This window comes from Scyliorhinus canicula, chromosome 20, assembly GCF_902713615.1.
Source record: "Scyliorhinus canicula chromosome 20, sScyCan1.1, whole genome shotgun sequence".
Taxonomy (NCBI): Eukaryota; Metazoa; Chordata; class Chondrichthyes; order Carcharhiniformes; family Scyliorhinidae; genus Scyliorhinus; species Scyliorhinus canicula.
Window position 1 is genome coordinate 90,361,125 of NC_052165.1, and position 12,883 is coordinate 90,374,007.

The following is a 12,883-nucleotide window of genomic DNA, read 5'->3' on the forward strand; positions in this document are numbered from 1 at the left end:
GGGGGGGCAGCACGAGGGTACACACGTGCCAGCTCCCGGGGGAAGGGGGAACCACATGCGTCAGCACAAGGGGGGGCCAGAGCAAGGGGGGTGCGCAGAGATTTGTCCAGTTAAAGCTGTACCTTTATCAGCAGGACAGAGTGACTGCGGCTGGAACGACAGTTCAGTTTGGTGCTGGCTGTGGTGCGTTTCTCTGTGGCTGGCAGGAAGAACTGTTCAAATTCCACAAAGCTGCTGATGGGCTGCTGCGTCAGGTTGGGGATGAAGATGTTTTTCTCTCTGTCCTCTCGGATTGGCAGGTCCTGGTGCCCGGTCTCCAGCAGATCCAGCACCTGACGCAAATCAGCTACGTTAGTACATTTCCAATTGGTGCCGGAGACGCAAAGATCATAGAATCACTACAGTGCAGGAGGCCATTCAGCCCATCGAGTCTCCACCGGCACCCAGGCCCAAACCCCCACCCTATCTCCGAAATCCCATCCAAGGGTAATTCATCATGACCAGTCCACCTAACCTGCACATCTTTAGACTGTGGGAGGAAACCGGAGCACCCGTAGGAAACCCACACAGACACGGGGAGAGCGTGCAGACTCCACACAGACAGTGACCCAGCGGGGAATTGAACCTGGGTCCCTGGTGTTGTGAGGCAGCAGTGCTAACCATTGTGCCACCATGCCAACCCGGGTGCCTGGCGCTGTGATGCAGCCGTGTTAACCATTGTCCCACCTTCGCAATATTACAATAGGGGACCTCAATATGCAGATGGACTGGGAAAATCAGGTTGGTAGCGGATCCCAAGAAAAGGAATTAGTGCAGTGTCTATGAGAAGTATTTTTCGAGCAGCTTGTGGTAGAGCCCACGAGGGAACAAGCAATTCTGGATTTGCTGATGTGTAATGAGGCAGACTTGATTAATGTGAGCGGCATATTAGCACAGTGATTAGCACCATTGCTTCACAACACCAGGGACCCAGGTTCAATTCCCCGCTGGGTCACTGTCTGTGTGGAGTCTGCACATTCTCCCCGTGTCTGCGTGAGTTTCCTCCGGGTGCTCCGGTTTCCTCCCACTGGTCCCGAAAGACGTGCTGTTAGGTGAATTGGACATTCTGAATTCTCCCTCTGTGTACCCGAACAGGCGCCGGAATGTGGCGACTAGGGGCTTTTCACAGTAGCTTCATGACTACTTGTTGAAGTGTTGGCTAGTGTAGACTTGAGAGATGAACAGACACTTCCAACACTGATGAAGGTTCAACGCAATTTTATTAACTACTTCTAACTAACTAACACACAATGACTGTGGGTCTAAATGATGCTAACTTAAACTAGAGACCTAAGCCTTGTCCGAACCAGTTGATTCTCTCAGCATGTGGTGTGAGTCCGTGCTGGGCTGGATGAGTTCTTGTTACACTGAGAGACAGCACCCAGAATGAATGGGAACCGTGGTGCCCTCTGCCTTTATAGTGTGTGTATTCTAGCTGGTGATTGGCTGCGGTGTTTGTACATGTTGATTGGTCCCTGTGTATGTGTCCATCAGTGTGTGTCTGCACCATGATATACTGGTGTATATTATGACACTTGTGACAAAGATTATTTTTTTTAAGTTAGGAAACTTAAAGGTGAAGGAACCTTTAGGGGAGCCTAGTAGGGAAGAGTTTTCTTTTTTTATTCATTTGCGGGTTAACTCAATGTGACTAAGGGGAAGAGTAGACAGGGAAGAGATGATGAACGCAAAGGTGGTCTGAGGTTTGTTTTAATGCGAGAAGTGTAGCAGGTAAGGCAGATGAACTTAGGGCTTGGATCAGTACCTGGGAATATGATGCTATTGGTATTACTGAGACTTGGTTGAGGGAAGGGCAGGACTGGCAACTGAATATCCCAGGGTATAGATGCTTCAGGAGGGATAGAGAGGGAGGTAGAAGGGGTGGAGGAGTTGCATTACTCATCAGAGATGATATCACAGCTGTGATTAAGGAGGGCACGATGGAGGATTCGAGCACTGAGGCAATATGGGTGGAGCTGAGAAATAGGAAGGGTGCAGTAACTTTACTACAGGCCTCCCAAAAGCGAGCATGAAGTAGAGGTACAAATATGCAGACAGATTATAGAAAAATGTAGGAGCAATAGGGTGGTTGTGATGGGAGATTTTAACTTCCCCAACATTGAATGGGATTCGTGTAGTGTTGGAGGCGTAGATGGAGCAGAGTTTGTAAGAAGCATCCAGGAGTTTTTTTAGAGCAGTATGTAAAAAGTCCAACTCGGGAAGGGGCCATACTGGACCTGGTATTGGGGAATGATCCCGGCCAGGTGGTTGATGTTTCAGTCGGTGATTACTTTGGGAATAGCGATCACAATTCCGTAAGTTTTAGAATACTCATGGACAAGGACAGGAGGGGTCCGAAAGGAAGAGTGCTAAATTGGGGAAAGGCAGAGTATAACAAAATTCGGCAGGAGCTAGGGAATGTGGATTGGGAGCAGCTGTTTAAGGGTAAATCCACATTTGAAACGTGGAAGTCTTTTAAGGAAAGGTTGATTAGAGTGCAGGACAGACATGTTCCTGTGAAAATGAAAGATAGAAATGGTAAGATTAGGGAACCATGGATGACGGGTGAAATTGTGAGACTAGCTAAGATGAAAAAGGAAGCATACATAGGATCGAGGCAACTCAAAACTGATGAAGCTTTGGAGGAATATCGGGAAAGTAGGACGAATCTCAAACGCGCAATAAAGGGGGTTAAAAGGGGTCATGAAATATCTTTGGCTAACAGGGTTAAGAAAAATCCCAAAGCATTTTATTCGTATGTAAGGAGCAAGAGGATAACTAGAGAAAGGATTGGCCCACTTAAAGACAAAAGAGGAAATTTACGTGTGGACTCAGAGGAAATGGGTGAGATTCTTAATGAGTACTTTGCATCGGTATTCACAAATGAGAGGGACAAGACGGATGTTGAGGCTAGGGATGGATGTTTAAATAATCTCGGTCAAGTTGTCATACGGAAGGGGGAAGTTTTGGGTATTCTAAAAGACATTAAGGTGGACAAGTCCCCAGGACCGGATGGGATCTATCCCAGGTTACTGAGCGAAGCGAGGATCGAAATAGCTGGGGCCTTAACAGATATCTTTGCAGCATCCTTGAGCACGGGTGAGGTCCCGGAGGACTGGAGAATTGCTAATGTTGTCCCTTTGTTTAAAAAGGGTAGCAGGGATAATCCAGGGAATTATAGACCTGTGAGCTTGACGTCAGTGGTAGGCAAACTGTTGGAGAAGATACTGAGGGATAGGATCTATTCACATTTGGAAGAAAATAGACTTATCAGTGATAGGCAGCATGGTTTTGTGCAGGGAAGGTCATGTCTTACAAACCTAATAGAATTCTTTGAGGAAGTGACAAAGTTAATTGATATGGGAAGGGCTGTAGATGTCGTATACATGGACTTTAGTAAGGCGTTTGATAAGGTTTCCCATGGCAGGTTGATGGAAAAAGTGAAGTCGTATGGGGTTCAGGGTGTACTAGCTAGATGGATAAAGAACTGGCTGGGCAACAGGAGACAGAGAGTAGTGGTGGAAGGGAGTGTCTCAAAATGGAGAAGGGTGACTAGTGGTGTTCCACAGGGATCCGTGCTCGGACCACTGTTGTTTGTGATCTACATAAATGACCTGGAGGAAGGTATAGGTGGTCTGATTAGCAAGTTTGCAGATGATACTAAGATTGGTGGAGTTGCAGATAGCGAGGAGGACTGTCAGAGAATACAACAAAATATAGATAGATTGGAGAGTTGGGCAGAGAAATGGCAGATGGAGTTCAATCCAGGCAAATGTGAGGTGATGCATTTTGGAAGATCAAATTCAAGAGCGGATTATATGGTCAATGGAAGGGTCCTGGGGAAAATTGATGTACAGAGAGATTTGGGAGTCCAGGTCCATTGTACCCTGAAGGTGGCAACGCAGGTTGATAGAGTGGTCAAGAAGGCATACAGCATGCTTGCCTTCATCGGACGGGGTATTGAGTACAAGAGTTTGGCAGGTCATGTTACAGTTGTATAGGACTTTGGTTCGGCCACATTTGGAATACTGCGTGCAGTTCTGGTCGGCACATTACCAGAAGGATGTGGATGCCTTGGAGAGGGTGCAGAGGAGGTTCACCAGGATGTTGCCTGGTATGGAGGGTGCTAGCTATGAAGAAAGGTTGAGTAGATTAGGATTGTTTTCGTTGGAAAGACGGAGGTTGAGGGGGGACCTGATTGAGGTCTACAAAATTATGGGAGGTATGGACAGGGTGGATAGCAACAAGCTTTTCCCAAGAGTGGGGGTGTCAGTTACAAGGGGTCACGATTTCAAAGTGAGAGAGGGAAAGTTTAAGGGAGATGTGCGTGGAAAGTTTTTTACGCAGAGGATGGTGAGTGCCTGGAACGCTTTACCAGCGGTGGTGGTAGAGGCGGGCACAATAGCATAATTTAAGCATCTAAACAGGTATATGAATGGGCGGGAACAGAGGGAAGTAGACCTTGGAAAATAGGAGACAGGTTTAGATAAAGGATCTGGATCGGCACAGGCTGGAAGGGCCGAAGGGCCTGTTCCTGTGCTGTAATTTTCTTTGTTCTTTGTTATTGGCATCACTGGCTAGACAGCGTTTATTGCCCTTCCCTAGTTGCCCTTCAGAATGTGGTGGGTGAGCTGCCTCCTTGAACCACCACAGTCCCTGAGATGTAGGTACACCCACTGTGCTGTTAGGGAGGGAGTTCCAGGATTTTGCCCCAGCGACAGTGAAGAAACGGCGATGTATTTTGAAGTCAGCATGGTGAGTGACTTGGAGGGGATCCTCCAGGTGGTGGGGTTCCCAGGTATCTGCTGCTCTTGTCCTTCTAGATGGTAGTGGGCACGGGTTTGGAAGGTGCTGTCTACAGAACCTTGGTGAGTTACTGCAGTGCATCTTGTAGATGGTACACACGGCTGCCACTGTTCGTTGGTGGTGGAGGGACGAATGTTTGTGGAAGGGGGAGCAATCAATTTGGTTACTTTGTCCTGGATGGTGTCGAGCTTCTGGAGTGTTGTTGGAGCTTCACACATCCAGGCAAGTGGAGAGTATTCCATCTCACTCCTGACTTGTGTCCTTGTAGATGGTGGACAGGCTTTGGGGGGGAGTCAGGAGGTGAGTTACTCTCCGCAGGATTCCCAGCCTCTGACCTGCTCTGGGAGCCACAGTGTTTATATGGCTGGGTCCAGTTCAGTTTCTGATCAATGGTAACCCCCAGGATGTTGATTGTGGGGGATTCAGCGATGGTACTGCCATTGAATGTCAAGGGGAGATGGTTAGATCCTCTCTGTAGGAGATGGTCATTTCCTGGCACTTGTTTGGCACAAATGTAACTTGCCACTTGTCAGCCCAAGCCTGGATATTGTCCAGGTTTTGCTGCATTTGGATATGGACTGCTTCATTATCTGAGGAGTCACGAATAGCGCTGAACATTGTGCAGTCACCCGCAAACATCCCCACTTCTGACTTTATGATGCAAGGCAGGTCAATGATGAAGCAGCCGAGTTTGGTTGGCCCTAGGATAGTGGAAAAGTAATGGCAGGAGTTTTGGGGGTTATTCGGGAGGCACAACAGAAATTCATCCCAAGGAGGTAGAAACATGCTGATGGGAGGACAAGGCATCCATGGCTGACGATGGAAGTCAAGGAAGCATAAAAGCTAAGGAAAAGCATACAAAGTGGCGAGGTTTAGTGGGAAGCCAGAGGATTGGGAAGCCTTTAAAAGCGAGCAGAGGACAACTAAAAAAGCAATACGGGAGGAGAAGATGAAATAAGCTAATGAGTAATATAAAAGAAGATTGCAACCCCCCCCATCCCCATATATATATATATACACGGTAAGAGAGAGGAATGGTTGGACATTGCATCACTGGAAAATGTGGCTGGAGAAGTAACAACAGGGAACAAAGAAATGGCAGAGGAACTGATAGTTACTTTGCATCAGTCTTCACAGGGGAAGACCCTAGTGGCACACCTGAACTTCAGGACAATAAGGGGGCAGAGGTGAATGTAGTGGCCATCACTAAGGAGAAGGTTCTAGGGAAACTGAAAGGTCTGAAGGTGGATAAATCACCTGGACCGGATGGACTACACCCCAGAATTCGGAGGATGAAAGCTCAGGAGATTGTGGAGGCATTGGTGATGATCTTTCAGGAATCACGGGAGGCAAGAATGGTCCCAGAGGACCTAATGTAACGCCACTGTTTAAGAAGGGAGGGGGGCAGAAGTCAGGAAATTATAGGCCGGTCAGCCTGACTTCAGTCATTGGTAAAATTTAGAGTCTGCTATTGTCATGTGAGAGTACGTTTAAGAAATGGATGTTTAAGCAATGTACCAGCTCATATGACTGAAGTGATGTCAGAGGGTGGGGGGAGCCGAGCTGAGCTTTGGTTTCAGTTTTGAGGAAAAGAGCTTGGGTGTGTCTGTGTTTGCAGTGAGCTGGATCTGCTGTGATCTCTGCCATGAAAGACTATCTCTGAATGATTTGGGTGATTTAAACTCACAATAGTAATGTCTTTAACCTGATGTGTTTCTGTTTAAGGGTGTTAAGTCTCTTGGATGTTTAAAGGAACAACTGAAGGATTATTTAGTGTTGTATTATTTTCGGGGTTATCTTTGAAGTAAGGGGTGCTAAGTGATCCAATGTTTATTTAAAAGGTTAAGTTGAGTTCATGGAATAAACATTGTTTTGTGTTTAAAAACCCACGTGTCCATAATTGTAAAAGCACACCTAGGGAACAAGCCACGTGCTTCAAAAGCAACAATCCATTAAATTGGTTGGACTCCATGATACATTTTGGGGTTCTGAAAACGCCTCTCCCATAACACTATTGAGGATGAGATGAAATGAAAAAATGAAAATCGCTTATAGTCACGAGTAGGCTTCAATGAAGTTACTGTGAAGCCCCTGTGAAAAGATCGCAGAGTACTTGGAGGTGAATGGTAAAATAGGACTGAGTCAGCACGGCTTCGTCAAGGGGAGGTCATGGCTGACAAATCTGTTAGAATTCTTTGAAGTAATGAGGAGGTCAGACAGAGGAGAGCCAATGGCTATGATCTATTTAAGATTTCCAAAAGGTCTTTGACAAAGTGCTGTACAGGAGGCTCCGAAATAAGATGGTGTTAGGGGCAAGGTACTGGCATGGATAGAGGATTGGCTGACTGGCAGAAGAGAGAGAGTGGGGATAAAGGAGTCTTTTTCAGGATGGCAGCCGGTGACCAGTGGTGTTCTACAGAGGTCAGTGTTGGAACCACAACTTTTCACGATATACATTAATGATCTGGAAGGAGGAACTGAGGGCATTGTTGCTAAGTTTGCAGATGATACAAAGATATGCAGAGGGACAGGTAGTATTGAGGAAGCAAGCGGGCTGCAGAAGGACTTGGACAAGCTAAGAGAGGGGGCAATGAAGTGGCAGATGGAATACAATGTGGAAAAGTGGTTATGCATTTTGGAAGGAAGAATAGAGGCATAGACTATTTTCAAAATGGAAAAAGGTTTCGGAAATCTGAAGCACAAAGGGACTTTGGAGTCCAAGTTCAAGATTCTCCTAGGGTTAACGTGCAGGTTTAGTTGGCAGTTAGGAAGGCAAATGCAATGTCAGCATTTATGTCAAGAGGGCTAGAATGCAAGGCCAGGGATGTACTTCTGAGGCTGTATAAGGCTCTGGTCAGACCCCATTTGGAATATTGTGAGCAGTTTTGGGTCCCGTGTCTAAGGCTGGCCTTGGAAAGGATCCAGAGGAGGTTTCCAAGAATGGTCCTTGGAATGAAGGTCTTGTCATATGAGGAACGGTTGAGGACTCTGGGTCTGTACTTGATGGAGTTTAGAAGGATGAGGGGGGATCTTATTGAAACTTACAGGAAACCGCGTGGCCTGGATAGAATGGACGTGGAGAGGATGTTTCCACTTGTAGGAAAAACTAGAAGCAGAGGACACAATCTCAGGCTAAAGGGACAATCCTTTAAAACAGAGACGAAGAAGAATTTCTTCAGCCAGGAGGTGGTGAATCTGTGCAACACTTTGGCGCAAAAGGCTGTGGACGCCAAATCACTGAGACGGAGATAGATATCGCAACACTGGAAGAACTGACAGAGAAATTCCAGGGGGGACGAGCTAAGGTACCTGCAACTCAAAAACTTCCTATGAATGGAGACAACTGCCACGACAGACATTATTGGAAGAATTACTGGACGCAAGCAGACTAGGTAAAGGGAACTGTAGCGACATGTATGATCGACTGTAGAAAGGGCCGACACCATACTGGATGCAACAAGAAAGAAATGGGAGGAGGACCTGGGGATTGAAATAGGGTGGGGACTCTGGAGTGAAGCACTGCACAGTGTCAACTCCACCTCCACATGCGCTGGGCTCAGCCTGACGCAACTAAAAGTGGTATAAAGAGCCCACTTAACAAGAAACCGTATGAGTAGGTTCTTCCCTGAAGCGAGGATAGATGTGAACGGTGCCAAGGAGGCCCGGCCAACCACGCCCACATGTTCTGATCTTGCCCCAGACTTGCGGGGTACTGGACAGCCTTCTTTAAGGCAATGTCCAAAGTGGTGGGGGTAAGGGTGGAGCCATGCCCGAAAGTGGCGGTCTTCGGGGTTTCAGACCAGCCAGATCTACTCCTGGGGAGGAGGGCGGACGCCCTCGCCTTTGCCTCCCTGATCGCCCGCCGTAGAATCCTGTTCAGCTAGCGGTCAGCAGCTCCATCCAAAGCTGCAGACAACTGTCTGACCTCTCAGAATCTCTCCAAATGGAGAAAATTCAAATTCTCCATCTGAGGGTCAGACGACGGCTTCCACAGAACATGGGCGTCATTCACCCAATTGTTCCGGGACCTGTTTGTGGCCAACGAACAAGCAGAAGAATAGCCAGGTAGCCAAGAATCAGGGGAAAGTAGCCAAGGAATGAGAGGGAGAGATAGACCGGGGGGGGAACAGCTAAACCTAAGAGGAAAGAAAGACAAACCACAGGAGAGGGGGGGGGGGGGGGTAGCGAAGAGACAGGGAACAATAGTGGAGAACCAGGGAGGTGGGGTGGAAGGGGGGGGGGGGGGGGGGAGAGGAGGCAGGGAAATGAGAGCTGAAAGGAGGGCACGGGAAACGATAACAAACTTGGCATCTACAGGAGCAGAGAGCAAGGAGAATCCAGGCGAAAGACGGGAGGAACGGCTGAAGCGGAGGTGAGCGCGAGACGACAGCGGCAGCGCGATCCGTCCGGGAGAAGCAAGTGACAATACCAACACCAAACCCATTTGAGTATTGCCCACTGTAATTGTTTCTCCGGCACCCAAATGTATTTCAACCTCCCCAGTCTCGCCCCACAAACAGATGCCTACTTATGTGTTCAGTAAGAAGTCTTACAACACCAGGTTAAAGTCCAACAGGTTTGTTTCAAACACGAGCTTTCGGAGCACGGCTCCTTCTTCAGGTGAATGGAAAGGCTTGTTCCAGAAATGTTTATATAGACACAGTCAGAGATGCCCCGGAATGCGAGCACCTGCAGGCAATCAAATCATCAAAGATGATCTGCATCTTTGATGATTTGATTGCCTGCAGGTGCTCGCATTCCGGGGCATCTCTGACTGTGTCTATATAAACATTTCTGGAACAAGCCTTTCCATTCACCTGAAGAAGGAGCCGTGCTCCGAAAGCTCGTGTTTGAAACAAACCTGTTGGACTTTAACCTGGTGTTGTAAGACTTCTTACTGTGCTCACCCCAGTCCAACGCCGGCATCTCCACATCATACTTATGTGTTGTAAATAATATTGCCAATTGTAAAGAGTTGCTGCTGTTGAGCTGGTGCATAATACCATATATATCTTATTGTGTGTACATAATGGTAACTATACTTTGTTCAAAAACCCAATAAAAAACATTTATAAAAACAAAAGACAGAAATAGATGGTTCTTGATTAATAAGGGGATCAGGGGTTATGTGAAGAAGGCAGGAGGAATGGGGATGAGAAAATATCAGCCATGGTCTCCATTGGACAGTCCCACCATCCCTGGATCAAGTCTGGTGAACCATTCTCACACTTTCTCCATGGCTGGTTTAGCACAGTGGGTTAAACAGCTGGCTTGTAATGCAGAACAAGGCCAGCAGCGCGGTTCAATACCCGTACCAGCCTCCCCGAACAGGTGCCAGAATGTGGCGACTAGGGGCTTTTCACAGTAACTTCATTGAAGCCTACTTGTGACAATAAGCAATTATTATTATTAATATTGTCCTTTCTGAGGTAAGTGGACCCTTGAACCACTGACTTGCAAAATGTCGGCTTATGTGTGGGAGAGAGTTTGGGTATTTCGAGAGTAATTATTACACAGGCGTATTTCACACTGTAGATTAACAAGCTTTGTCACTTGACAGGTCGATTTTACAATGAACACTTCTCTTGTTTGTTGACTTGGGTGCTCTTTCGGAGATTAACAAGCAAAGTACATGTTGGCTGTTAGCTAGCTGGAGAAATCAGTTTAAATACAATGTTGTGACGGGTGGTGTTGTGGAACTGGAGACAGGCATCTCCGTCATAGTGCTAGCTGCTTATTCAAGATTCAATTAATGACAGGAATTTAAATTTCCCCCCCGGGAGGGTTTTGAATTTGGGTCTCTGGATTACTGCCCCAGCAGCATAGCCGCTGCACTAACAGATCCCGTAATGATCTGCCAGGCACTGAGATCTCCAGAGGACAGTGTCAAATGGTTACGCTCAGAATCCTGTCTCACCTTCTCCTGGTAGATTTCCAGGTAGGACATTGTGATGGCAAATGTCCAGGAGGGGCCACTCAGCTGGTCACTCTGCTCACGGGTCATGCGGAACACATCGAGCAGTGCACGGGGGACGACGCCAGGCTGCTCGGGACTGCCCAGCATGGTGTGGGTCTTCCCTTTGAGAGACAAATACACAAAACGTCAGCACATTGTCTTCAAAAGCCAGAAGCTGGATGGAAAGCAGACACTCACTCATTCAGTAACCTACCTGCACCTGTTGGGCCATAGGCGAACACACTGGCATTTTGCCCGTTCAGGACATGAGATAGAATGGGTTTGATCGAGCCCATGTAGATTTCCTGCTGTGATGAGTCATCACCGTAAAACGCATCAAAACTGGAAGACAGAAGAAATCAAGTTAGAAAACGAAATACAATGAACGGATCAGAGAAACACACCATTCAGGCGATCAATTCTGTCCCGTATGAACATCCCCAGCACTCACTCAGAGGAAACTACATACAAACCAGTGTGGAGAAACGTCATCAAGGGGCTGGTTTAGCTCACTGGGCTAAATCGCTGGCTTTTAAAGCAGACCAAGCAGCACGGTACCAGCCTCCCCGGACAGGCGCCGGAATGTGGCGACAAGGGGCTTTTCACAGTAACTTCATTCAAGAATACTCGTGACAATAAGTGATTTTTATTTGATTTCATTCTCACCATACAGAACAAATGGCAGGGTTACCAGTACTGTACTCCAGTGTTATACAGTGACAGACCCATCCCCGCCAGGACTGTACCCCAGTGTTACAGAGTGACAGACCCGTCCCCACCAGTACTGTACCCCAGTGTTATACAGTGAGAGACCCATCCCCACCAGTACTGTACCCCAGTGTTACACAGTGACAGACCCGTTCCCACCAGTGTTCTGCCCAGTGTTATACAGTGACAGACCCGTCCCCACCAGTACTGTACCCCAGTGTTATACAGTGACAGACCCATCCCCATCAGTACTGTACCCCAGTGTTATACAGTGACAGACCTGTCCCCATCAGTACTGTACCCCAGTGTTATACAGTGACAGACCCGTTCCCAACCAGTACTGTACCCCAGTGTTACACAGTGACAGACCCATTCCCACCAGTACTGTACCCCAGTGTTATACAGTGACAGACCCGTCCCCACCAGTGTTCTACCCAGTGTTATACAGTGACAGACCCGTCCCCACCAGTACTGTACCCCAGTGTTATACAGTGACAGACCCATCCCCATCAGTACTGTACCCCAGTGTTATACAGTGACAGACCTGTCCCCATCAGTACTGTACCCCAGTGTTATACAGTGACAGACCTGTCCCCATCAGTACTGTACCCCAGTATTATACAGTGACAGACCCGTCCCCACCAGTACTGTACCCCAGTGTTATACAGTGACAGACCCGTTCCCAACCAGTACTGTACCCCAGTGTTACACAGTGACAGACCCATTCCCACCAGTACTGTACCCCAGTGTTATACAGTGACAGACCCGTCCCCACCAGTGTTCTACCCAGTGTTATACAGTGACAGACCCATCCCCACCAGTACTGTACCCCAGTGTTATACAGTGACAGACCCATCCCCACCAATACTGTACCCCAATGTTATACAGCGACAGACCCGTCCCCACCACTGTACCCCAGTGTTTTACAGTGACAGACCCATCCCCACCAGTACTGTACCCCAGGGTTATACAGTGACAGACCCGTCCCCACCACTCTACCCCGGTGTTATACAGTGACAGACCCATCCCCACCAGTGTCCTACCTAGTGTTATAGTGACAGACACGTCCCCACCAGTACTGTACACCAGTGTTAGTGACAGACCCATCCCCACCAGTACTATACCCCAGTGTTATACAGTGACAGACCCGTCCCCACCAGTACTGTACCCCGGTGTTATACAGTGACAGACCCGTCCCCACCAGTACTGTACCCGTGTTACACAGTGACTGACCCGTTCCCCACCAGTACTGTACCCCAGTGTTATACAGTGACAGATCAGTCCCCACCAGTACTGTACCCAGTGTTATACAGTGACAGACCCATTCCCACCACTGTACCCCGGTGTTATAGTGACAGACCCATCCCCACCAGT

At 47.9% G+C, this 12,883-nt stretch overlaps 1 protein-coding gene across 1 annotated transcript in view; it reads right to left on the minus strand.

Moving 5' to 3' along the window:
- Nucleotides 1-12,883, minus strand: part of kif22 (kinesin family member 22) — a 48,595-nt gene that overhangs the window by 26,026 nt on the left and 9,686 nt on the right. Inside the window, exons 3-5 of the mRNA XM_038780904.1 lie at nucleotides 11,016-11,143; nucleotides 10,763-10,923; nucleotides 123-332 (exon numbers count right to left, since the gene is read on the minus strand). Of these exons, the coding sequence (XP_038636832.1) occupies nucleotides 123-332; nucleotides 10,763-10,923; nucleotides 11,016-11,143 (499 nt within the window). The remainder of the gene's footprint in view (nucleotides 1-122; nucleotides 333-10,762; nucleotides 10,924-11,015; nucleotides 11,144-12,883) is intronic.